This window comes from Vidua chalybeata, chromosome 5 (assembly GCF_026979565.1).
Source record: "Vidua chalybeata isolate OUT-0048 chromosome 5, bVidCha1 merged haplotype, whole genome shotgun sequence".
In the NCBI taxonomy this organism is placed as follows: Eukaryota; Metazoa; Chordata; class Aves; order Passeriformes; family Viduidae; genus Vidua; species Vidua chalybeata.
Window position 1 is genome coordinate 48,604,556 of NC_071534.1, and position 27,415 is coordinate 48,631,970.

The 27,415-nt window shown below is 37.5% G+C and overlaps 1 protein-coding gene across 2 annotated transcripts in view; it reads right to left on the reverse strand.

The window, feature by feature from the left end:
- Positions 1-1,116: 1,116 nt before the first annotated feature.
- Positions 1,117-27,415, reverse strand: part of ASZ1 (ankyrin repeat, SAM and basic leucine zipper domain containing 1) — a 35,874-nt gene continuing 9,575 nt past the window's right edge. For both annotated transcript variants that reach the window (XM_053943005.1, XM_053943004.1), the window contains exons 4-13: positions 27,094-27,205; positions 19,999-20,110; positions 19,612-19,746; positions 17,069-17,181; positions 14,370-14,445; positions 13,952-14,008; positions 9,004-9,116; positions 3,686-3,791; positions 3,160-3,273; positions 1,117-1,359 (exon numbers count right to left, since the gene is read on the reverse strand). In XM_053943005.1, the coding sequence (XP_053798980.1) occupies positions 1,213-1,359; positions 3,160-3,273; positions 3,686-3,791; positions 9,004-9,116; positions 13,952-14,008; positions 14,370-14,445; positions 17,069-17,181; positions 19,612-19,746; positions 19,999-20,110; positions 27,094-27,205 (1,085 nt within the window). In that variant the 3' untranslated portion in view covers positions 1,117-1,212. The remainder of the gene's footprint in view (positions 1,360-3,159; positions 3,274-3,685; positions 3,792-9,003; positions 9,117-13,951; positions 14,009-14,369; positions 14,446-17,068; positions 17,182-19,611; positions 19,747-19,998; positions 20,111-27,093; positions 27,206-27,415) is intronic.

The window sequence follows — 27,415 nt, forward strand, 5'->3', positions numbered from 1 at the left end:
GGTAGATGGTGGTGGTGAATACAGCTTATCCCCTCTGACACCAGTTTGGGAGCAGAAAAAAAACCCAAATTATGTTGTTTTTGCCTCTGGCCTCATCACTCTGTAGGATGTTTCTGGCATTGAAGGACAATTGCAGTAACAAGGCAACACACTAACACCCAATGCAATTCTCTAAGAAAAGCAGAAAACAGCAGTGACAATGACTGGAATAGCACCCAAGTTTTTATCTTCTCCTTACTAGTCTCCAGAGGGAATACCAAAGGTTAAGACTCTAAGACTAAGACTCTGAAAACTCAGTGACCACATTTCACACACCCAATCAGGTTTATATTTTTTTAGACTCTTTTTGCTTCATTTTGAAAGAAAAATGTTCCTTCCAAAATATTCAGCATTTTTACAGATGTTTACTGAAACCTGCAAAAACATAACTAGTTTGAATTCACTTACACCAACTTCCTTTTTTCCCCAACATACCTGGTTTAGTAAGCAGATAAAAACCAGTTACAAATGTTTCACTGTGGAATTACAAACACCTTTTTAAGTGGAGAAAATATTAAGAAAAAATTTGTAGTGAAAGACCAGACAAAGAAAAACCAAGCTGCCATGCCTTCTAAGTTGTCTGCATTCTTACAGCAAAGTACTACTATAATGCTTTTAATAGATCTGATGAAACTCTTAATAGAGGTGAGTATCCCTACGGAAGCAGATTTCAGGCATAATTTAAGTATCATAGTTCAATGGGAAATGACTTTTTAGACAAAATGGAACAAGAGCTCCACAATTCTCTTGATTGTGAAAAGAAAAAAATAAGTGTATCTCTCTGCAGGAGAAAAGATCTTTATCAACACAAAATTGAAAGTGATACTTAAAATATTTTAAACCCTGCCAAGCCCCAGAACACATCTGCATTATAATTTTAAATACAAGCATGTAATATACAATCAGAATTTGCTTATATTCACCTCTGAACAGGTAAAACTAAAAAACCAAAACTATTAATCACTAACCAATAATCACAATTTTATGGCAAAAAAGAAAAGCAGCTTTGACAAGATTTTAGACCTACATTCTATACAAACAATGAATTTCAAAATAAAACCCTAAGATACTCTTAAGTAACTGTTTTAATTTTTAGTAACTTTATTTTTAGTTCAAAGTTCATACGAGATACAATTACTACAGATATGATGAGAAACAGCACTAAACTTAAATTCAGGTTCTCTTTGCTACTAATTTAATTACACATAAGAAAAAACCGAATCCAAGCAATGTTACCACTCCCATTTTTACTAATCTTTTTTCCAAGGAGGCTGCTTTTTCTCGAAGTTTCACTTGGTTAGGTTTATTCTTCTCGTCATACTGAGACAGATGTTAAATCCATGTAAAAAGTGTAAAAAAAAAAAAAGTTAGTGCGAGAGCTTCTTAAGTAAATTATAAAGTACCCAGTTGTAAGAATCTGCATACATCTAGGATTGATATTACTTCTTTCTGTCTCTGTCCTACTTAATTTGAAATAAATGTGTGTAAACATTCCTCTTATCTGATGTTCAATTACTCTGTAACATATAGAAGAAAAACAAACTGTTCATTTATAAACTTAATTACTAAGGAGTAAACCACTACTATTATTAGATGCTACAAAACTCTAATAACAAAATAATTGAACTCTGTCAAATATTTTAACTAGAACTTCTGCCATTTAATTACTAAAAAAACTGTTTATTTAAAAAGGAAGTTAAATATGTAACAGGCTAGACTTACTCGAAATTAAAGGGAGAGTGGAAAATACCTAACAAGTGCCTTCTTAAATACATGTTGCACCTGAGTGGAGCCTTGTCATAAAGGACAGCAGGGTTAGGTTCTGATTTCCTACCTTACTTTACAATGTTTGGAAGGCTGTCTCATTTACTGTACTTTCAAAAATTATATGCTAAGACATGTACTGCTGGCAAAGTTTTGTCATGACTAAGCTTAGCAAACAGTACTGAAAACTTCAAGGGAATGTACACAAATATTTTATGTAAGAGGTTTAACTGTTTCACTTACATTCACCAGTTCATAATAAACACTTGGGTGCTCTACATTCAAAAGTGCTCCATCATAAGTAAAGTAGCACAAAAATGTCTTGTGTTTAAGTATTCGTAAGTGAAACTCATAAAACATAACAGGATTTTAAAAAGAAGGATTTGCATTTTTGAAGTAATTAGAAGGCTGTTTCACACAAGATACAAAGACACCATGCTTCATCTCAACAGCCATAAAACCTTACGTACAGATAGTCAAGTGGCACGAAACTTGGAACCCTCCCAGTCCTTATAACTGGCCTGCATATATAGGAGGCAAATATATACACAACTGATGATTGCATATGCAAAAAAAGGAATAAATAGCTAGTGAGTTCTTTGCCATAGTCACTACCTCTTAATATATTTTGTGTTAAGGGATTTATTGGGAGAAGGCTGTTATATTACATTAAATTAACTTAAACTACAGGAAATTGCATTAGTAGCATTATACCCAAGGTCTGAGTTCCACATGGCTTCGTTCAGCAACAGATTCCTTTCTGACACTGATGCTCCATTTACCCTACCCCAGCAGCCGTTCATTTTACCAGCCTATTACTTAAAATGACCCCATCTGACAAGAGAGTGTCACTGTGTTGGCTTGAGAATGACTGATGTGGTGCTAACATCTAGCCTTGACCTCTCCCACCCTCTTCTTTTGTCACTCTGCAGAGTTATCTGGGATGCCTCCCATTCAATCCATAAAACCTTAGTATCTTCTTGTGAGTCAATAATTCTAAACAAAAGATTCCTTAATTAAAAAGTAAGAGTCTAAGTATTCAGCATGGCCTCTATGCCACAGTGGTTGCCCAAGAACACAGGGATACATTCCAATTAATTCTTTCATGCAGTATAAAGAAAAAGATAGATTATGCTTTCTTTTGGAGATTCTCCACACTTCTCTGGAATATTAGAGATTATTTCTCTTTCTGTCCATGAAAAGGTGGAAGGGGGAGAGATTGATGCAATATCCAAGCTAAGGCTAAACAGCCTTTGGCAGACCAAGGTATGAAACATTTCCCTGAGGGATGTCACATTTGAGGTTGCATCAGAAACTTGTACACAGTATTTAACAGACTCACTCACACACACCCACCTCCACCACGAGGTCCTTCAGTTTGCCAACTTCTTCTCCCAACTTTTTAACACTGCAAATCACGTCTTTGCAGACTTCAATATAACATTCAGTTGGTGCCCACTGCAGTACCATCTGTTAATAATTACAGTTATTTGCCATAATTACATAATTGTAGATTTTAATTTAGTATTCTACAGTTTGTGTATCACAAAAGACATTGCCAGAAAAGGTCTATAACTGCATTTTTGCTGGGTTTTAATTGTATGATTTATGCACAATAAGCTACTACTCCCTAGCAACCTTTGTTGGAAACTTTTGTCAATTTAACTCTCCTATCAGTAGAAACATGAAGAAACAAATCTATCTCCTTTAGCTCTATGGCCTCCTTGAAATATATTATTTTTAAGAAGTGTCCTTTAGAGAAAGAGCATTGGACAGCTTTCTATAACGATGTAATAACCAAGATGGTTGATGAATATTCATAGTTTTTATTTTACAAGGCGGAATAATGCACTCTAAATCAATATTCTGTCTGTTTGAATACCTTGTGAGAATTCTTGAGGAAATGGTTATTCATGGTCTGCACAGGAATGATCAGCTTACTACACTCTTTATCCAACTTCTGAAGAAACTTGAGCAATTCATCTTCACTAGAAAAAGAAAATATTTTGTTATTTGTCAAATGCTGTAACTTCTTGCATGCTGAATATCACATATGGATTTTCAACACTGGCTAGTGAGTTAGACATGGAGTTTCATAAGATACAAAAAAAACAGTATAATTTTAAAAGTGAGTAGGTGTGAGACATTTAACATTTTAGCAAGTTGTTGGGGTTTTTTTTTTTCCCCCTTGTTTGTCCCATCCCCTCCCTCCACTGCCTTATTTTTGAAGGACAAAATTTCTGACCTGCAGCTTACATTTTTGAGGTAGATGTGAGAGAAAAAGACTGGTTTGTACTTTGGAGCTAGGACTGAAATGACTAGGTTTAGGGTAACATAGTCTCCAACAGAGTTGAAGAAAAGAAGAATTCAGTAATATTGTCTTGGCCCTTGGATCTGGAAACATATACCTCAGAGCCTAAATTATCTGATGTTATCTATTTTAAAGAAAAATTTTACTTGGTGCTCAAACACAAGCAGGAAGTCAACTCTCAAAATTAGTTTGACCCATGTCTCCAAGAAGTGGAGAGAAGGATAGAAAAATTTAACAGATTATTTTCAGCTTTAAGTTTCTAGAACTTCCACATGACACTGACTCAGTTTTACTGGAATGTCAGAGAATTTTAGTCATAAGTCATGGTGCCAGCCAGAAACTTGTTGCTGCTCACCAGGAAGAGGGAAAGAGGGCAAGGAAGAAGATCATCCAATTGCTTTTACTGAGTGAGCTCTCAAATTCTGAAACTCCTGAGAAGTGTCTGTATCTCCAGTAGGAAAGTTTCTGCTAACTCTAAGCTATTTGGGTCAATAATAGGCAGGACCAAAACAGAGACAATTTCAAGTTCCTACTGCAGAATTTCTTGTTCTGCAAATCCATAGGATCTGCATAAACTAACTCAGACTCCAACATTCCCCCATTCCCTAGGCAATATGCTATTAAACCTAAATGCAACATACTCACAAGCACTTGCTTCTTTCTTCTGAAGGCAAAAAGGTATCCACGAAATTTGTCAAACAGCTAAACTAAGCTACATGCCAATGCAGTGCATGTATCTAAATGGAGATTGAATTTAGGCCATTGAGCATCATAGTGTGCTTTCCTTCAACTTTGGGGACAGGATCATTGTGAGTAAAATTTCTGCCACTGCTCAGGACATCTGTGATTTGCAATAGTGCTGAACTGTTAAGACTTTAACATTTAAAACAGAAATATATAGAAGCATTAATAGGTATGCTGGAGGTTTAAAACCAGTACCGGACATGGTTTTCATGAAAATGGAAAAGTACAAAAGCTTAATAGTTTGTTTTTATAAAATAAACTACTGCTTGTTTCAGAACAATGTAACTGAACTGAGTATTTCAGGAAAAGAGCCCAAACACTAAACATCTGGAGATAGTCTGAAAGCTTCTCCCATATTACCATAGTCAAGTCATAATCATAAGTATTTTCTTCTACTTAGATGACTTTTTAGCTGGCACCTTTTGTGTTTCATTACAAAGGAGAGTATCTTTTGGAGTTCTGGAAGGATTCTTGGCAAATATAAAGTATGTCATGGGCTTGAATTAGGGAGGGGGGAAAAAGAAAAACATTTATTTCATCATACTACTTCACTACACCATAGTCCTTTAAAAACTCCCCATTTTCATAGAATTTTATACCTGTTGCAGTGACATGCTCTTATACTTAGAAATGGAAATAACGTATTCAAAGAATAATCACTTTAAGAAAGAATTAATGGCTGTCAAAACACCAGTGGCTACACAGTGCTGGACACTCCGTAAGTTTATAATCAATCAGTTCAAGATTTTCTACTATGTTAGTTTTTCTATGACTTAATGACTGATTCTCCTTCTCAGAGAATGACTTTGAACAAGTGAGAAGTAAAATCTTTATATAATAGCATGTAAACATAGCCAAAGATTTTAGTCTAAAGGTCAGATGCCTAGAATACATGTCAGGCAATTTTCTACAAAACTATGCGGTGCTTGCCATAACTGAAGTGCTGTCATATTTTGTGTACTTCAAACTTTAATTAATCAATTATTTTCTGCTTTTGAGAACTACATATGATCTAAACCCACACTATACTAGGAATAAGATATGTCACTGGTGTGTGAGACTGCACCAGATACTGTGTGGATATTTCATTGTATTTGGCCACACACAGTGAATGGATAATTTTTTGTGTTTCTCTGCTTACTTCCTCTGTTCAAATTTTTAAGCTGCTCTGCTTGAATGTATGTACTAAACACTACTGTGGAACAATCTGAAAAAAGCATACACTTTAACATGAAAATGCCTAAAGCTTAAACTGGGCAAAGTCCCCTTAAACTGTAGCTTATTTTTGCTTGCTGAAGAGTCAACATCCATTTCCAAAGGCACCCAAGAGATCCCTGGTCTACCACCTCAGCTCAGCAGCAAAGCCTCTATTTTAATACAAATGGTTCAGATGCTGTTATCACACTGGTTTATATCCTCCTGCACGCTGGAAGTTTAGTTCTTCAGTACTGCAGCACATGCACATATTTGCAGGATTCTCTTTTGAAAGTACACAGTTGTTTTGATGGAGAATTACAGAATCATAGAATATCTGGGTTGGAAGGGACCTTACAGATGATTTAGCTCCAATCCCTCTGCCATGGATAGGGACACCTTCCACTAGACCAGCTTGCTCAAAGTCCCATCCAAACTGGCCTGGATCACTTCTAGGAATGGGACATCCACAGCTTTTCTGGGCAACTTATTCTAGTACCTCACTACCTTCACAGTAGAGAATTTCTTTCTTACATCTCATCTAAACCTGCCTTCCATCAATTTGAAGCCATTCCCCCTGGTCCTATCATTACATGCCCTTGTAAAAAGTCTTTCTCCAGATCTCTGGTAGGCCCCTTTTAGATCCTCTCTCCTCCAAGCTGAACACCCCCAAGTCTCTCAGCCTGTCTTCAGAGGACTGGTGCTCCAGCCCTCTTGTTCATCTTTGTGGCCCTCTTTGGAACTCCCTCCAGGCTGGTGTCCTTCTTATGCTGGAGGTCTTGGAGTTGGTAGCAGTAGTCCAGGTGGAGTATCATGAGAGTGGAGTAGACAGGGAGAATCCCCTCTCAAACTGCTGGCCACTCCTCTTTTGATGCAGCCCAGGATACAATTGGCCTTCTGAGCTGCAAGTGCACATTTGTTGGGTCATGTGGAGCTTCTTCCAGGAGCTGAATCTGATGATCCTTGTGGGTCCTTCCAACTCAGGATATTCTGTGTTTCTGTAATTCTCATCAACCAACATTCCCAAGTCCATCTCCTCAGGGCTGCTCTCAATCCACTCTCTGTCCAGCTTGTACTTCTGCTTGAGATTGCCCTGACCCAGGACACTTACACTTGGCCTTGTTGAATTTCATGCACCCACCACTCAAAGCTGTCAAGATCTGCCCTGGATGGTATCCCTTCCCTCCAACACACCACACAGCTCTGTGTCATTGGTACACATACTGAGGGTGTACTCAATCCCAGTCTCCATGTCTCCAGCAGAGATATTAAACAGCACCAGTCCCAACACCAACCCCTGAGGAGTGTCACTTGTTACTAGTATTCATCTGGACATTGAGCTGTTGCCCACAACTCTTGCCCAGTGTGAATATCCAGCCAATTCCTTATCTCTGAGTGATCTCTGAATGAAATCTCCTCACAGACCAGAAGAAACATCGAAGTCCTCTATCAGGACACGAACTCCCTGCTCTTCCAGCCCATCTCAGCTGTTCAAGAGCTTCCTCAAATGCCTTGTATGTCCTCCCAAGTCCGACAGCTCAAACTTTGTATTGTGATGCAAAAACATTCCTCAAGCAAGCCACAAAGTCTCTTTTTCATAAACACAGTAATGGATAAAGATACCAGCACTGGGAGCAATCAGTGTACGAATGATTGGTTGGGAGTGGAATGCATACTGGACAGTTTCATGGAACTGGGACTCTAAAGACAACTATGGCAGGATGACATCATGACATGACTGCTAATGCACAGTGTCAGTGCAATTCATTTTCCTCCAAAGCACAGAGACATGTACAGATTGAATTTGAACCCAAGCATATTCTTTAGGCCCGTAAACAACATAGCTAACAGGGACTTACAGCATTTAAGTAGTACAGACAGCATTTAAGTAGTACAGACAGCTCTCACCAGTATTTTGGAGAGGGAAGGGATATCTAGGAGAGTACCAGTACAGCTGTCAGATCACTAGTCAAGAGGGAAATACACACACTTCATAGAGGAACTGAACCTTTACTACCTAATCCATTTTTAGTAGCTATACTTCTATAAGTTGGAGAACTAGGAAGAGGAAAGATATGAACATGGAATTTAAATTGAGGTCTAGGTGTGTCTGCCAGAAAAAAAAAAAAACAAACTTACATATAAAGGATAAGAGATTTTAGAAATCTTAAGGCTCCCCTGTACTTACTATATACTTCATTTTTCATTTTGTGCTGGATGTGGAGTGCTCTAGCAGTGCTTAGGGAACTTAATAAGTTTAATAAGGTTGCTAAGGAACATACCTCTCAGCTTGGGCCTGGCTTCTATGGTACTGCACAAGACTACACTAAAAGTGTGAGAGGTGTTGCAGAGCTGATGCCTTTATACTATACTAGGAAAAAGTACCAAGTTGGAATGGGAGTCAGAAAAAGTAACACTTTCTTAAAAAAATTTCCTTACAAACCTACTGATATATATATATATAATCTACGATAAGGAAAATAGCTTCTAAACTTCTTAATTGGCAAGATAAAAAAATGAGATATTTTAGAAGCCAGTTAAAACTGCTTCCAGTGGAAGAGAAAAACAATGAAAAAATTTGGAATCTAAACAGAAGTAGCATTTATGATTTAAGATACACATGTACAAGATATTATTTTACGAGTTGAAAATTAAAGGCCTATGCAGAAGCTATATGCATCCCTCCCTCCCACAATTTTTTTATTGCATCTTAAAATCAGACAGATTTGACTGGAAGGCTAACAGAGCCTACCTTGTCTAAGCTCCCAACCTTCTTTGTGCAAAACAGAACCACCACCAGCTCTCATAATCTACTAACTTGCATATTCTCATGAATGTTATGCATTAAGGGTAAGGTGTGAGACAATTTTACCTCTGAGCCACAGAAAATAACACGGTCACCTTAAATTGTTAACATTTCACTTCCATTTCCTTAGATATACTGTTAATACCTCAATTCCAGCTTCATAATTTCAGAGATGTCTTCAAATTTTTTTTCTTCCACTTGCAGATCATTAATAGCATCTAGGAGTTTCTGTTGATCTCCAGGATTTGTAATGCCAATCTTAAATGTAAAGAGTAATTCCAAATATGATTTACTTTTAAACTTACTAGACATAACAGTATAGCAACACATTTCACTAGTTTCTAAATATTAAGATTTAAAAGAAATTCTTTTTAAGTTATTGCAACCAGCTACAATGTATGTAAGTGACAAAGGAAAAAATAAAACCACAGAAAACCTTCAGTGATGCAGAACAAAATGACAAGAACTGCCAAACTGAAACTGCACAGGATACTCAGAAAATCTGTTTAGGGTTTATTAAAAAATAATAATAGCAGTTTGCCTAAGTACCCCTGTCTTGTCAGGATGTTAGGCTTTCCATTTCAGAATTATCTGAGTCATCTCTGACAGCAAGATAACAAATCATCATGATGGTGATACAGCATTAACTCAGAAAGAGTGGAAATTATCAAATCTGCATCAAATTTTAGAGGAAAACATCTTTTTTAACTAAAGGAAAACAAAAAAAGATACATACTATGTAACAGATTCTCCAAGTGATGCCTGGAGCAGAAAACACTGGCAGCTGTGCTATCCACCAAGTATCCCAGATTAAATTTTAAATCATATTTAAATCCTAGACTGAGAGTTTTCTTGCAGAACACATAATGAAAAAGAATAGTTCATTTGTTAAAAAATAAATGCTTTTGTGGCACATTCAGTATTTCCCTTGCTCATCTGACAGGCTGCTGTGCAACACAGGACTTCTGGTGTTAGCAGCCCTAACATGCTCCTCCACACAAGTAAAAAACCTCTTACTTTGCTCCTAAGGCACCAACTGAATACCTGACTCAACAGGAGTAGACCAATCCTGCATTTGAGACTGCAAGGATCTCAGAGTCTCCAAACCTAGACTATATGGGACCCTCACTGATATTCTGTGGACTTGAAGTTACCTTCTGCACTCTCAGAAATCTGGAAGATGTTCGTGTTTGCAGTCTCCCAGATTTCTGTCAGAAAGAGTTTTGAATGAACAGCTGATAACTCACATCAAATCGACATTCAAGGGAAGAGATTGCGCCTACGGAAAGGCCTGCTTTTTTCTGTGACCCAATGTTACGAGACTCATTGTTCACTGTGTATAAAACTGTCCTTTAGATTCTCCATCAATTAGAGCTAAAAAATAATTATGGGCTCACAAGTGTACCTTTAAACATATCAAAACTATGTTAAGTTTATAGACAAGTAAGTTTTTCAGTAATGAAAAATCCCAACAAGATTCATTGGGAATTTAACTACAGGTGTCAAGAATTTTTGAACTTTTTAACAGGTTTCCATTCATTCCTAAATGAATTCTACTGAAGTCTTTTTAGCAAATATCCCTAGCAGCCTTAAGATAGAAAGATCCGAGTTTCGTATGAATAATCTGCTTCACTCGTGTTGAGCTGTAAGTTGGCTCAATGCATTAGTTTTCAGGTTTGCCCTGTGGAGCCCTACCTGGTATGAACTAATATTTTCTTAAGACTTACAAAGCATTACAGCAGTCATTTTATCATGAATAAGTAAGCAGATTTCTACCAAAGCAGTTATTCTTGAGGAATTAAAACTATCTTGCTTAAAGTAGGATCTATTGTGAAGACTGCCTTTGCTTTTGACTCCACCTTCTCATTCCTGAAACTAGCAAATCAGGATGCAGCTTTCTGACCAGCATATCAGGAAGATGTACTTTGCTCCCTTAGAAATAAAACATTGTTTTGTTCCTCTGCAAATGGATCACTGAACACTACCACATATTGAAAATATTTCTCAGGAAGTAAAGAATGTGATAAATGTCACTATAGATAAAGCCTTCTACCACCACACTGATTCTGCATTTAGTGGTAAAAGGTGCAGAACTTAAGAGATCGAAGGTTGAAAGATCAATCCAAACTACTTCCCAATTTCTAGATCATCTCTGCAACAACACGAAGTGACCCAGAACCTAACTGTTCATGCAGTAATGACTGCATGGAACAACCACAGTGCAATAAGCCTTTCTTGATGGATAAGCGAATTTTTAAGTTGGTGTTGGTTCACTTGTGTTCTGCAGTCCAAATTATGCAAGTATTATTGTGAAGTGGCCATGTTTAAGAATGTGCAAGTGCTGTACAATGATTTACTCATATCTGTAAAAGAGACTATATGCACTCTCAATTTTAGCCAGATCAACTCTAGGAACATCTATTTTATTCTTTGCTTAAATACATATAAGGCAGCCCTTCAAAATCCAAGCCCCAAGTTCACTCCAGCATGAATATGACAAGAGGTGAATAAGATAGCTGTAACACATGAAAGATGATACACTGCACAGATAAAACCAGTGAAGCTATGCACAAACTCTTACATCAATGCCACTTTGCCCAAGTAACCACTAATTTAATAATCTGACACATTTTGGTCAAATATTAAATGCTTTTTTTCACAGAGTGGGGGCAGAGGAATGAGTCCTGGAACTGTGATATAGAAGCACGTAGACAGATAATTATCCAATTATGTAGTTAAAGTTCTAGATTATACTTTGAATTTTGATGTATTATTCTAAATTAAATGAAATGTAAGAAAGAAACCTTTTTAGTCCTAAATGCATCCAGAAGAGAAATTACTTCTGTTGCTATCTTATCAGAAAAATGCTTAAAACAAAATAAAAAATGTGTCATAAGTAGTGCAGACAAAAACCTCCAAATGTTGAAAAGACATGTCCCCGTATATTGAACACATATTTGCTAGGATGGAATAGTTTATAAGCTTAAGGAATGCAAGGATTTCAGCTTGAAAGACTCATTGTTTAGGCTCTGTAGTAGAATACAGATAAAGATATTTACAGAGAAAATATCTTCCTATATTGTTTGATGGAGGAAAGCTTATCATGTTAATGACAGGATTTCTCCCCAGTTCTCTGGATACAAAGCAGCCTGGTTCAGAGGCATCCATCAAAGGTCGTCATTAATCTTTGTAGTAATAAGATCCAGGCTCTTTAAAACAGCTGGCTGTTAGCTGAAAGTCTGCCATCACCGTAAAAAACTTTCAAATCTGAAGTTACTAGGAAACAGATTAGATTTGTTCTATCAGCAGCGTGGGGAGAAACCGTTACAGAGCTCTAAAACAAGACTGCATAAAGAATTTTGGATAACTTATGAAGAGCTAATAAGCCAGGAGTGTTATGCCATTTGTTAACTTCTCAACTGAAGACTCACTAATTAATTTATGTCCATGCACAAAGCATGACTTATTTTTCAGGAACTGTTTCCTGCTGTTGCAAAGTTAACAGACAAAGCAATTCAATTCTTACAGATATTATCTTCCTGTATAGAACTAGCTGATCCCTGTAGTTATTTCAGTTTGTTAAAGCTTTTCTGTTTTTATAATAGCAAGCCTTGAACAATTTAGAACACTGAGACAGAAGCTATAATTTTGAGTGAAATTACACCTCTTTGGAGAGGGAACCATAAAGCTTCAGGGAACCACAGCCGTTCACTGAAGTCCACAATTCTCTCCTCTTCCACAATGTTCCCTGCACAAAAAGAAGCAGTACAATACCTACTACAAAAGCAAGTGATCAGTATGATCATACACTCAGGCAGATTTACAGTTTAATGCAATCATGCCCAACACAGCAGATCACACAGTAATGAGAAGAAATCCACAAGAGTCTCCTTAAAGGACAAAACTACTATCAACACAGGCTTTAGAGTTCCAAAAATCGCAGGACACCAAGATGCAAGACACCAATGGTCTGGGGCTTCAGAAAAGCAGTAACATCAAAACACACTGACATGTCTTCCAATATTTTGCCCTAGATGAACTCTTAAAAGTCTCTTCATTGACCAAGCTCTATATGAACACCCCCTGAGAATACAGAATTACTTGCGAGTTCTGTCAGAAAAATTAACTACTCAGTTACAAGACAAAACATCAAGCAAAACAATCCTTGTTGACATCCACTCTAAAGGAATACAATGTTGGATCCAGCTGCCAGAACACACACCTCCTTGGTACCAGGATTAGGAGAAAAAAAGCTGACACTAAGGACATGGCTAGCTCCAGTACAGGGAGCAGTCTTGAAGCGGCTGTTTTTACGAAGTGTCTTTGGAATGCCAGACCAGAGATTCCGAAGTTCCCCAGTACAAAATGCTCAGAAGAATCCTGCAGCCTGAAGTACTTACATTGTTCCAATGAGGCTCCTATAATTGAATTTTATTATAGCATCCTCCAGTAAGCACAAAAATTCCTTTCACTTCCCACAGGAAAAAATCCAGCAAGAATAAAGAAAAGCAACTCACCACATCTCAGCTGAGAACTGAAGCCTTGTAATAATGCATCATTTAGTCAAAAGACCAACCTTTGCAAACAGCAAAAGACTGACCTTCCCAGCTGCAGTGAACTGTAAGAAACAAAATCTTCTCTTTTCGCCCTTTTTCTGGGGCAGATAAGGATTTACAAACCTGCTTGGGGTACAAGATTCTACAATTTAAGCAATTCTAATGTAAGAGAGCTCCTCTTTCTCCAACAAAAATTACCACCTCACAAAGGAGGACCACATCTAAAGTAGTTGTTTAGTACTATCTACTGTTTATCCTAGCACTGACTTCCCTTCAGAGAAATCACAATTAAAAACTAAAAATGGTAACAACTAACATTTAAACTAGAACTATTTCCTCCTCATCCCTGATCACTCGTTCTGTGAGATTACATACTTCAGAAAAAGCCTGTCTATATTCACATTAAAATTCAAGAAGTTGCAGAAGACGTTGAAAGAATTCTTGCAAGGTTGGACATTTTTAATGAGAAGACAAGACATTAAAAAACATTTTAAAAAGATGACAAAGTAAAATTAAATTCTAAAGTAGTAAACTGACCTGTATTAAGTCATCTTTTTGCATGGTCAGAAGTTGTCTTAAAGCTATATCTTGTTCCTGTATAAAACAAAGGGGTTTCTGCCATCAAAAAGAATTTCAGAATAAAACAGTTTCAACTTGATTTTCTTCCCCGTTTTACTTCAGTTTCCAGGAACAAAACCAGCTACAAAACATCATTATTGAAGCAATGAAAGATCTGTTTAGCTTAGAACCATCAAATGTTGTGACTAATGCACATAAACAAGATATCCAATTTAGTCCACTGCAGTTTAACTTCTCATTTTATAAAAAAAATTATGTTTAAGGAATTTATTTGAATTAATATATTAATGGTAATATAACAATATAACTTTTTTTTTTAATGCAGTAGGTGCATTTTGCTTTTACTTCACAGGTAGAAAATATACCACAAAATTACCTGCAATAATCCTCTAATGTGTTCCAGACCAAGACCATGTAAAAACACTTCCATGTCATGAAAAGTTGAATAGGAACTGTAAAGATAATTAATGAGATCGAAGTTGGAAACAGTGGATAAAAAGAGATGAAAAAAAAAGACATCCATAACAAAATGTTACAGAAAAGCTCCCCAGACATAGCAGTTGTGAGGAACCTGAAGTTGCACACACCTGCTGATAACTGAAGTACCTTATAAGCATACAGCTTAATCTATCAAAAATTTTTAGATGTCTTTTCTGTCTAATAAGTTGAATTGAGACCAAAGGGAATGACTTTCATACATAAAGATAATTTTAAGTCACAAAACGTTCCATATGAATGTTAAACTTGGGTCACAAAAACCTGAAAAAAATGTGGAAGTGGAGTTAAGGAAGATAACTATCTAGTCTTATCAGATAATATTCATATTAATTGGATTCAATTCACAACTGGTACCCTTCCCATTCCAGTTAACCCAAAACAGTTACCAAGAAAACAGGACTGTCTGTAAATAAAAATTGTGGAAATTACTCCATCAAAAAAGTTGCCAGAAGACTACTGTTCAGAAGGTAGATTGAGGAAGTAGTTAACACTGAACTATAGGTTCAGAGTTTAACATTTATAAACTAATATAAAATATCAATTTTGATTCCCCACTCTACCAAGGGATATAAAAGCATCAGAGGAAAAATAACTAAACAGCTTTCAACAATCAGATGAACTGTAATCTAAAGAATTAAACAGAAGAGCAAATCCTACAAAATCCTGAAAGGACTACTCCATTTGCTACAATGAATCTTTTGCCAAAATCCTGAGTTATGAAACACTTTGCTCTGTCTTATTGTAGGCCCTGAAATGAAGGTCTGCCTCTTCTTCCCCTCAAAGACTGAAGGAGCAATCTTGAGTGCCATCACACAGCATGTGCAGGGCAGCCAGGGAATCAGGTCCTGTTTAATAGTTTATCAATGATCAGGATGAAGGGATCAAGGGTATCCTGAGTAAGTTCACACATGACACCAAGCAGGGTGAGAACATTGATCTGATGGAGGGTTACAAGGCTCTGCAGAGGGATCCGGGCAGGCTGGATCAATGGGCAAAGACCAGTTGTATCACATTCAATAAGGCAAAGTGTTGCATGCTGCCCTTTGGTCTTAACAATCCCATGCAGTGCAACAGGCTTGGGGAGGAGTGTCTGGAAGGCAGCCCAGCAGAAAAGGACTTTAGGGTGCTCAATGACAGCTGAATATGAGCCAGCATGTGTCCAGATGTCCAAAAAGGCCAATAACATCCTGGCTTGGATCAGAAATTGTGTGGCCAGCACAACTAGGGAAGAGATTGTACCCCTGCACCCAGCACTGGTGAGGCCACACCTCAAGTTCTGTGTCCAGTTCTGGGCCTCTCACTACATGAACGACATTGAGGAGTTGGAGCATGTCCAGAGAAGGGCAACGGAGGTGGTGAAGGGTCTAGAGAGCAAGTTGTGTGAGGAGTGGCTGATGGGATTCTTTAGCATGGGGAAAAGGAGGCTCAGGGGAGACCTTATCGCTCTATAACTGCCTGAAAGGAGGCTGTAGCCAGGTGGGGGTTGGCCTCTTCTCCCAGGGAATCAGAGACAGGACAAGAGCTGACACAAGGGAGGTTCAGGCAGGACATCAGGAGGAATTTCTTCACTGAAACAGTGGTGAAGCATTGGAACAGGCTGCCCAGGGACAGGTGGTTGAGTCACCATCCCTAGAAGAATATAAGAAATTACTGGACATGGTGCGTAGTATTAAGGTTTAGTTGTTGTGGTAGTGTTTGGTCAAGGGTAGGCCTCTATGGAAGTGTTTTCCAACCTAAATGATTCTAGGAGTCTAAAAACAGAATTTGGTGAGGTTTTGCCTGAAGTACTCTATCTGAGACTACCTCACTGTGAACTGCTACCCTGTGAACTGCCAGCAGACCATGAGCCTAATGCTACAAAACTTGAGCATTCCAAATTCAGCAGGACTGGCTCAGCATGGGCAATCTGACCAATCTGAACAGATTATGGGCACCGCAAGCTGTCTTTTTAAGACCACGCAGCTCAAGAACGCAAGCAGATAGTTTGTTAAGGACTTCTTAGCCAAGTTCTTGTACAAAACCATATCAGAAATCTTTGAAGTTGCTGAAGCAGATGCTGATTTCAGGCATAGGGCACCTTCAAGCCTCAGGGTCAGGGGCATGCTCTGCCAAAACTTCCAGAGCTTAACTAGTGTTTGTACTTAATGGTGACTCTCCAATTGATTCAAGTAAAAACAAAAGGGTATAGCTCTTCTTAGTGGCAATGAAACTGAACACAGGCATTCAGCAAAAGCATCAAAAATTTAACATCAAATGAAGATAAGCACAGAAGTATGCAACAGGGGAGCATACAGATTTAACAGAGCTAAAATGAACTGAAGTGACATTGGACCCTGGTTCTCCTACACTTTACACTAAATGAGAGGAAAGAAAAATCTAGAGCATGCTCTTTGTTTTTATTGCCAAGGAACTTTGCAATCTTGAAAAAATGGTAGTACATTAATATACTTACTGTGGACTCTTGGCAGCACTCCAAAAAAGACACATTATGTATCAGAACAACTTAATCATTGATATGAACAAATACAATCTCTCAGGAATGTTTATAAGCTAAAATTACACTACAACTGTATTTACCCAACACTGTGGTCAGAGACAGCCGTCAGAAATTTGCACATAGCCTCTTGCTCAACTGTTTTATGGTATCTCCCTTGCAAGTGATTTGCAGCCAACGAGAGCAAACTAAATATCTGGAACAGCCAAAATGAATTAATTATTATTGAAACTCAAAATGTATAAAAAATACACGAGAGCAAGATTACAATCAATTTCTACTTACAGGGAACATGAAACATCTGCCACTTCTCTAAAGCATACATCTATAATGAGAAGCTAAGACTAAGAGTTTACCAAGAGCGTTTCTGAATTAACCAAACTCCAGCACAATGATGAACACAGAGCACAGTGGTGTCTATCATATAATCTAAAAAAACCATCTGCCACTACAGAAAAAGCCAAACACCAACATAGTATTTTTTGCTGCTTGTAGACAAGAATTCTACATACCCAATGCAGTAAGTTCTCTAAAGAACAAAAGCCATATGACTTTTTTAACATCTCCACTACCAGTGCATATATAAACATAAGATTTACCAATTTACAACTGATAATCTAAGTTAACTATATCTGACAGACAGGGGTTCTTCTAACTGATTAAAGAAGAAGCCTTCTGGTAGGCATCACCATGCAGTAGTGATGGATTGCAGACGTTGAACTGCCTTCTGTGTGGGTTTTGAGATAATTACAAGAAAATTCAGCAAAATAAGTAGAACCTCAATTAAGCTAAAAGAATGGTGAAACAACTTGCCTGGAATTTAAAACTGGACTGGCCAGTTTTATACACATATACAAGCATGTGGGTTGATCCTGGCTGGAAAATAAGTCCCTACTGAGGCTAGCAGGATGGGGCAGAATTCGAAGGGTAAAAGTGAGAAAACTTTTCATGGGCTGAGACGTGAAGGGGAACAAAAAACAAAAAAAAACAACAAACAAAAAAAAAAAAAAAAAAAAAAAAAAAAAACCAAACAAACAAAAAAAAACCAAAACAAAACAAAAAAAACAAACAAAACAAAAAAAAAAAAACAAAAAAAAAAACCCCAAAAGCTAAGTGATGCAAAAGCAGGCACTTAGCACCTCCCACCAGCAGGCCAATGCCCAACCACTGCCAATTTTATTGCTGAGCATGATGTTATAGGGCATGGAATACCCCTTGTGTGCTCGAGTGAGCAGCCTAGGGCTGTGCCCCCTCCCAGCCTCTTGCTCACTCTCAGCCTACTTGCTGAGATGGGGAGCAGAGTGAGCAACAAAGATGGCCTTGATTCTGCACAAACACGGCTAAGCAACAGCTAAAACACTGGTGTATTATCAGCCCTGTTTTGGTCACAATCATAAAACGCAGCACCATACAGGCTGTTGGGAAGAAAAATAATTCCCAGTCAAAACCAGAACAATACAAAAGAAAAATATTTTCCCTCCCAGAAACAGTTTCTGCAGATATTGTCTGTATGACAGCCCCTTGGGCTGTCAACAGACTGAAAGCAGACCCTGAAGCTGGAAGAAGCTCATGACCATTAAATATTTCAATACCATCTGCAAGACTTTGCACCAATTGTGTGGAAGTTAGCACTTCAGGTCAAGAGGCAAGAGCCATCTCTAAAATGTGACAAGCCTGTATTCCCTCCATGTCGGAGAAAGTCATGTTATAAGATTATATGGCTGCAACCTGCTGAACAAGTTGTTTATCAAAGGCAGAAGGCATTTGTAACCCTTCTTAGTAACCTGAGTTAGCAGATCACTGAGCCTCAGACACAGATCTTGCTAACTTTCACTGACAGCTCTGTGCATAGTTATCATTTTTGCTCCTGCCAAGCCCTTGAATCTGGCAGGGAAAAAAAAATAGGTAGGAAGCTGTAAATTACAATTCATAAGAGTGAATTACACATTTTGGAAGAGCCAGTGTAAAAAGCCACATCATTGGTAAGAGCAACTCAAAACAAAATACACAGAAATATGGTCTAACTGATCCACCATGTATCATCTGACAACAGCAGTAAACATTTATTTTAGGAGAATACATGTTGTCTTCAGTAGCTCTCTATATTGGTAATAAGCAGTTGCTCTTTCCATGATCTGATGGCAAATTTACATTACTTAACACCTTCCTCCAGAGAATTGACTTTGAAAATGGCCAGTACCAACTACTTTTTTTTTTGGCTTTAGCCTTTTCACTTCCAAACTCCATGAGAAGCTATACTCTACAAATCAGTTTGATATTTGCATTCTCTCACATACTTTGGCAGATAGGTTAGAACACATTTTCTACTTCTCGTATCAACACTGTAAACATTAATAATCCCTTGTTTTGTATTCTACATCTAAAGTCAATGATTCTGAAAGAATAAAGAAAAAAGGTTCCCCAAACACTACAATATAGCCTTTACAGCACCATGAAAAGCTGTGATAGAACAGAAGATAGTCTGTCATAAACATAACAGCACTAGTATTCAAGTAGCTGCTATTATGTAGTTATTAAAGTAATATTTCTACAGAAAATTATACAATTAATGAACACACTTCTGACACAAAACACAGAATTTGCATTTCTAAGAGAAATTAAATACCTCTAAATGTTTATTGATTTTTGCTAGCTCTGCTGCTGTTTTTTCATCCTTGGTCTGTAGATTTTTGTCAGCTCCCAGCTCAAGTAACTTCAAAATGACACTTTTATGTCCATGCTGTGCCGCCCATATTAATGCCTGCAAAGAACAACTTTGCTTTACCAATTTTACATATGAAGCAAAACCCAACAGTTTCAATCAATAAAGCACAACCCAATATGGAGACAAGGCAATTAATGCAAGAGGATTTCAAAGGAGTGTTAAAGCAGACAATTCTGAGAAATGTTTCTCAGAAAGCTGTACTTTGAAACAAGATAGCGGGTACTCACTTTTAAAATTTTTTATCATTAAATAAATACACAAAATAAACACACAAAATAAATCACTTACTGTATACCCATTTTCATCTTGGGCATTTATGTGTGATCCATGAGCGACAAGAAAAGCAACAACACGAGGATAGCCTTTTCTAGCTGCATACATCAGTGCAGTCATTTGCTTCCTGAAAGAAAAGGTGCCAGGTGAAATCAAGTATGTCAAAATGAAAAAAAAAAAAAAAAAAAAAAGGTGGCACACTCCTATTTTCATTTCAAAAAATTATTTTTAAGATACGCAGCCTAAGTGATGTGTTCTACATGCAGAATAATTTCAATCCAAAGTTTGGAAAAAATATGCAGTTTCATTGAGGGCAAGATGTAAATCACAATCAAATACTTAAGAGAAAGAACATTAAAAACAAAAACTATGTTCATAAATGCAAAACTCTCTCTAGTGGAATCAGTCTAAGCAAAATATCTGTATCTTTAAGACCCTCCAGCCGGGGACCTTGTGTGTGTGTGTGTGTGTGTGTGTGTGTGAAGGTTGCTTTCATGCAGGAGTTTTTTAAAGCTCTCCAGCGAGGTTTCTTGGGTCTCTTCCCAGTGTGGTATTTGCATGCTGCCTGATTGATCTTTGCTCAGGTAATGGCCATTCTGTTGTTTTTTTCCCCCTTGGTTCAGAGAAACTGCAGGAGCAATCTCTGAGCTACCTTGAAGATGAATTCTGCAACTGCCTGTCTGAAAAACCAGGTGGGCACCATGCTGACAGAAGTGGAGCAGAGCCACCCTGCTCCAGCCCAAGACACTGTTGACTGCATTGAGGTGGGGAGAGGATGCACTGAGTAGCTCCAGCCCAGCTGTTTCACCCGTTGTGCCCACTCAGCGGTGTGCCTTGCCGTGGGGAAGCTCTTTGTCTGCTGCTGGAACAGCTCTGTGAGGCTCCTGCCTTCCAGGGAGGGCTCTCCACCATCTTCTCACTCTGTTCTACAAAGCCTGAAGTTCTCCTGCTGGGCTCATTTGAGGAACACATACTTTTCACCATTTTGGGTCTCTCTTTGTTACAGTGGGGTATGAGGTCTAGCAGTTATTTACTTTTTTCCCCCATGCCTTTCGGCATTCTGTTTGTTAATAAACCACTGTTTTTTCTCTTTCATCTATTATTATTCATATCTTCTTGGTGGAAAGGGATTGTTGGAATACTTAAATGAGATGACTCATTCCAAAGTGTTCTCCTTCTAAGTGTCTCAAACCAAGATATGATGTTATGCTTCTAGAGATGCTTACCAGATGAAGCCACTATGAAATATTGCTCAAAAGCTTCTGTTTGCAAAGTATCTTTCCAGATGCCTGACACATTCTTTGGTGGAATAAGATTGCAGAATTAAGGGAAAAAAAAGGCAGTATTGGAGGAAGAAGACTGTAGAGTTTCTGGTTGCTACTAAGTAATAAGATTTAAGCTAAAATATTTTACTACTGCTGTTTAATTAAAATCTATTGTATTTTAAAAAGCAAAGTTTTTAATGAAAAATATGATGTACTGCTTGTGATGTATAGCTCCACATCAAAAACCTGCTTTCTAAAGATTATTCTATTTTGCTAGGATATACCTAACTGTTCTTCCCAATACTGGGTTTCTTAATAATAAGGTCATCGACCACTAGAGGGATCCCCAAATTCATGTCTTAAAGCAACTGCCTTAAAATTTCTGCCTCCTTCCAGAGAGTATTGCTAGAACTAAGGCTTTGAACATCTTTCTTTTCATACAAGGATAATGTTTTGTCTTATGCAAACACAGTTAAAATTGTACTGAATGAAATCCAGTAATGTTACAAATTTGAAACGACCTCCTGCTAGGGGAAAAAGGTCAATGACACAGAGATAAGCAAAATGAAAGGTAACCAGACCTTCAAGACATACAGTCAACAACATAAAGGAACTTGGTAATGAAGCAAAAAGACTTGCATCAGTCTAGAACTTAGGTCATCAACACTGCAAAAGCAAAAGTTCTGACTGTATGTGAGGAGACATTTCACCATCCAGCACAGTTAATCAGTGGAACTGATTGCTCAGAGAAGTTTCTTAGTCTCCATCTTTAGCGGACTTCAAGACCAGTTGACCCAATTTTACATCAGATACAGCTTTAAAGAAGTTGGACTAGAAACCTCCTGAAATCCCTTCTGACATGAATTACCCTGTGAACCTATGGAGACTACTATAAAAATAGAGAAAGACTATAATCTCCATCTTCAACTTAATAACTGATATCCATATATCTCACTATCTCTATAGGTCTCCATAGAGCTGTCTATACAGAAATCTGTATTTAGAAGAATGAGCAGAAGTTGATGATAACCTAATAATTTGTAGCACCAAAATTCAAACTTGCTTGCCCAACATGGACACTCACTCCCACACTTCTTTCTTTTCGGTGGTAGGTAGCCTGTGACTAACTTCCCATGCCATCACCTTTGAAGTATTTACCATTCACATCTGACTGCAAAACCTGTCCAATCACACCCGATTTCATTTTCATTTCTCCTGCTCTCAACCTTTTTTTTTTTTAATTTTGATACTACTTCACAACTATCTTCTGCTTTTTCAAAGGAAAAATACTAAACAAAAGCGCCGAGGCTACAGAATAGTCTTTTCTCCAAATAATTTGGTGTAGTTATAGCTGTATAGTACTGCAGCCATGATACCTGAAATTAACCCAAAAATTCAATGACACTAAAGCCACCAAAAGAACTGCTCCATTTGCAAGTAAAACTATATAAATACAACATTTAAAAAATCCATCAACATGATTGTGCAATTAGTACTGCAAGCATTCCATTTTAATGCTTGAGTTTTAATTTCAAAGGCTACAAGCTGTTTCAGGATAGAAACACATGCATTGCTGCACAAATTTGCACCTCTACATGCAAGGGGGTGCCCTGAGCCACCCCATAAAAGCAGCATCCATTTAAATGTACAGCCACAGGAGGGAGACAAGAGCATTGGAGAAAACAAACCTTGTTTTCCTAACCCTGCAATGAACCCCCAAACTACAACAGCAAGCTTTAACATGGCAAATCCACTGTTTCCTGCTTAAGTTGGAAGAGAAAGTAAAGGTATTGGTACATCTTAGTGCAATCTAAAAATGTTCATAGAGAGTGTAGTGATAATCATCTAGACAGATGTTAAGAATCCTTTCATAATTTTGAGGAACTGCTGTGTTTCAGCAGTCTGGTTTGCAGGTGACCTTCTTGTCCAAACACACATTAAGTCCTTTTGTATGGTACAATTTGCCACATGCCATTTTTCCATATTGAATATGATACTCAAGTCATAGTCAGTAAATAAATAAAATATTAAAAGGCATATAAGCAATTTATTAATTAAACATCTAACTATGTTTGCTTCCAGTTTTGCAGCACCTATATAAAAAGCCAGGTCTTATGGAAATGAAGAGAGATTTTTGTTTGTTTATTTGTTTTTATCTTTAGAGTCACAAAAAATTCTGAGTTGGAAGGGGCCTACAAGGATTAGAGTCCAGCTCCTGGCCCCACACATGACAAGCCCAAGAATCACACCACATGTTTGAGAGCATTGTCCAAATGCTTCTTGAGCTCTGTCAAACTTGGTGCTATGATCATTTTCCTAGGAGTCTGTTCCCATGCCCAACTACCCTCTGGCAGAAGAACCTTTTCCAATGTAAGCATCCAATGTAAACACCCTCTAACACAGCTTCGTGTTCCAAGTGTCCCTGCTTTTATATTAAGACTGGAGAAAAAGATGGAGAAAAAAATGGAAGCTTTTTTAGTTTTTGGGGCCATCCCAAACATTGTATGTGACATGTACACGTAGATACAACCAGAAGTTCTTACAGGCTCACTTTACCTTGTGGAAAAAATGGGGCAAAATTTATATCACAAGACAACAAGCTGACTAGAACAGACCTACTACCCTGAAGCCACCTATCCTGGATAATCAGGAGCCATGACAGAACTGGTGATAAAGTTTTATCTCCTAGATGGCAAGCATCTGACTCAAAAATGTATTAAACAGCTGTCTAAACTGGATCTGTGGTGCAGAATTCACTGCACTTGACAAGCAAACATGCTTGTGTTTGGGATCACGATCTCAAGCAAGACAAATTTCACCTTCCTGGAAAATTTCGTAAGAAGAAGGAGAGGAGATGTCTCCTATTTACACACAGGTTTCTTTCCACTGGGGAGACATCTATAAAAAATTCAGTATTTCAAGTTGGTAGTCTTGACAATTTTTAAGTAAAGACTCATAACTGGATACGTGTTTACTAACTAGACCAGTGTATCAGTAATACTAGAACAAATACATCAGGTAGAAAACAATTTAACCCAAAGTTTATTCTCTATCTTTTCTTATTGAGATCCCAAAGCAAGGAAATTATGCTGCAAGACTATTTTAGTCTATTGATCTGTAAACTGAACAATTCTTCAGATAAACAGGAAGCATCTTCAGAAGCTTTTGGAGCCAGTTTCCCCACTCCACTGCTGCACATTAAACCTGGAACTGAGAAATTAATTGGCAACAGTGTGTTCACAGCAACAGAAAATAATCTATTTGCTCATTTTCTGGCTTAGTGGGATTTAGTGATGAAGTGGGAAATCCTATATAACAAGCAATATTGGAACATACTTTCATATAACTTTAGGAAAGCACTGCAGGTTAAAAAAGGTTTTCAAAAACACTACTTAAAGATTTCAGGCCTTACAAACGGATAAAGTATATAATTTACATTTTGTTGCCAGAGGAAGGTGAATGACATGAGATAAGCAAAACAAATTTCTCAAGGTAGCACTCACTTAAATGGAGCATTCAGGCTATAGTAGCTCTACAATGGCTATTCAGAGCAGGTCTTACAATGCCTTCTTGTTTCACCTAGTCATTACTCTACTTGTTTGACTTTCAAAACCCTTTAGCTAGCACTTATGCTTTGACACACTACACTCTCATCAACAAAACTGTTTTTATAGCCACCAGTACTCAGTTTCCAATTCTGATTTAACAAAAATATCCTAAGTTATGCTACTGAATACCTTCTCAGAACCATATCCCCTTGCAAAGAACCCATCTACCTATCCATTCCTAAACTCACCTTCTTTCTCACTAGTCCTTTCCCACTCCATACACACTTGATAAATTAGACCCACTCCCTCCAAGTTTCTGTGTATCACCTCCAGATGACATGAAATAAAAAAGCCTACTGATTGCCCTGATGGAGCAACAGAGAAAGGATAAACATTAAACCCTGCTTACATGAAGGTTAAGTATTCTGCTTTGCATTCACACACATTCCAGTGGCTGGTGGACAAAAGAGAAGCTTCCTAGAATCATTCTGGTTCTTACATGCTGAGAAAACCAAATAATGAGAATCTTAGGTCTTCACCTGCAGAAAGCTGATCACACAGGAAGTACTTTCACAATAATCTCAACTCACTGACAATTCTTGATCACTCCCACAGAACATCCTGCTTGCTCTAATGAAACAGGTGGAATGGGACTGCAGTGCCATAGAGAGGGGTGTTTGATCCCTTATCATCATATAAGGCAGTTTATTGTTTTTATTCTCATTTCTGAACACAGAGCAAGAAGTCCATGAGAAACAGCAGCTGTTGTCTGAGCAGCCCCAATGATGGAGTGGCATGCACATATTGTCAAATACTGGAAAGGCATAAAGGCAGCTCAAAGGTTTGAGATTATAAGGTCCGGATTTTTCAAGCCTCTGCTTTTATTTAGCACAAATATGACATTTCTGATTGTCATTTAATTTATCTTTTCATTTGAAAAGATTACTGCTGCGAAAGTGAAAAAGCCACAACCGTATCTGCTGGATGCATGAATAGGTCATGTTAGCACAAGGTCTAAGGACACAAAGAGGTAGTAAATACATCTTTGTATATAAAGATCAACCATGCAAAACCTATCCTAAGTTTACAAATAAAATTTAAAAATTAGAATTCCTACCTTTTGTGTCAGCTTTCACACTCTTTTCCCCCAAAGCTTAGCCAAAGGCCTGCAGCTCTGCACTCTTGCTTACATTTCCAAGACACAAAGATAATAATGCAAAGACTTCCCCTATCTTTTAAAGCAGGATGTTTATTCTAACATCCAGCTATGTGACAACAACATTATGTAATTATTTCAGAGTATGTAGCTTTCTCTTCTCTCATGAACAATTTTTAGTCTCTCTGATAAGGATAAAAGAATGGCATTTAAATTTGGTACCAGACATCAGCTGCACTTCAGCAGAACTGTTTCCTCCTTGTTTAACAGTACTATGCTCATAGCAAGGTTCAGGGCCTTGAGTAACTGAATTCTACTATGGAAAACCAAAGGCCTTCAATTCCATTCCTTTTAGAGAACTACTCAGTCTATATATCCCAGGTAATATGGTGAAAGAGGTGTGGTATAAAAAAAATCTATTAGATGAAAACCCAGTTGACTTAAGTGGTATTTTTTTATCAGAGGCAAGACAGTTTATCCTGGGGTCAGTCCAGAATTAATTTTTTTTGGATGTAAAATGAAACATTTCATCAGACTGTAAAACTACAGACATCTCACAATGCACTGCTTCAAACTGCTGAAACACAAAGTTGTAACTGAAGGACACTATTACTTGTTTCTAAAAGGAGCTTAACCTCTTTAATCCAAATTATTCCACATTGCAGTGGAATAAACGTATTTTACTTACGGAATTTTGTTTTCCAGAGGAAGCACTCTGTGAAAAGAATATAGCCAGATATCCACAAAAAAGTTCAAAAGTAGGATATGAACTTAAATAAAGAATGAATTGATTTGACTTCCATCCCTATGCAGAAGAAGCAATATGATTTAGGAAAGGCAGAGGACATATTTCTTGCCCTTATACTTCAGTCAAGTGAATAATTAAGATTAATTTTTATTTTGTTCAGCTGAAAAATATACTTACAATTTGATAAAGCTGATCACAGTCTTATTTATTCAGATTAACAATTGTACTAAGAGGTATATGTTTCTGGGTACTCGTCTTATACAAACAGCAGTGAAATTACAAGAAGTACATACACTTCATCTTAACCACCAACAACAGCTATGTCTATAAATACGTCTCTGTATATTAATATTAAATTCTGTACTGTATTCACAGGTGTGGGGTTTTCAATACCTGCAAGCAAGGTTAGGGTCAGCATTCCTTGATAAAAGCAGTTCGACAGTGTTCAAGATGTTTTCCTCTGAAGCTTGTGCAGTACACGCTGCCATCAACACAGTGTATTTATCTGTTTGGAAATTTGCAGTAAGGGAATTACATATGTAAATGTAAATACCATGCTAACCCACAAGTTCCTTTAAAAGTCTTTATATTTGCTACAGCTGCTACTGAGATTTTGATACTCTACAATATTTGGAAAAGGCTAACAATCTTGTTTTCCTGTCTGTGAAAATCACTAGAACGATCAGGTAAGAAAAAGGCACCTGAGGAGATACTC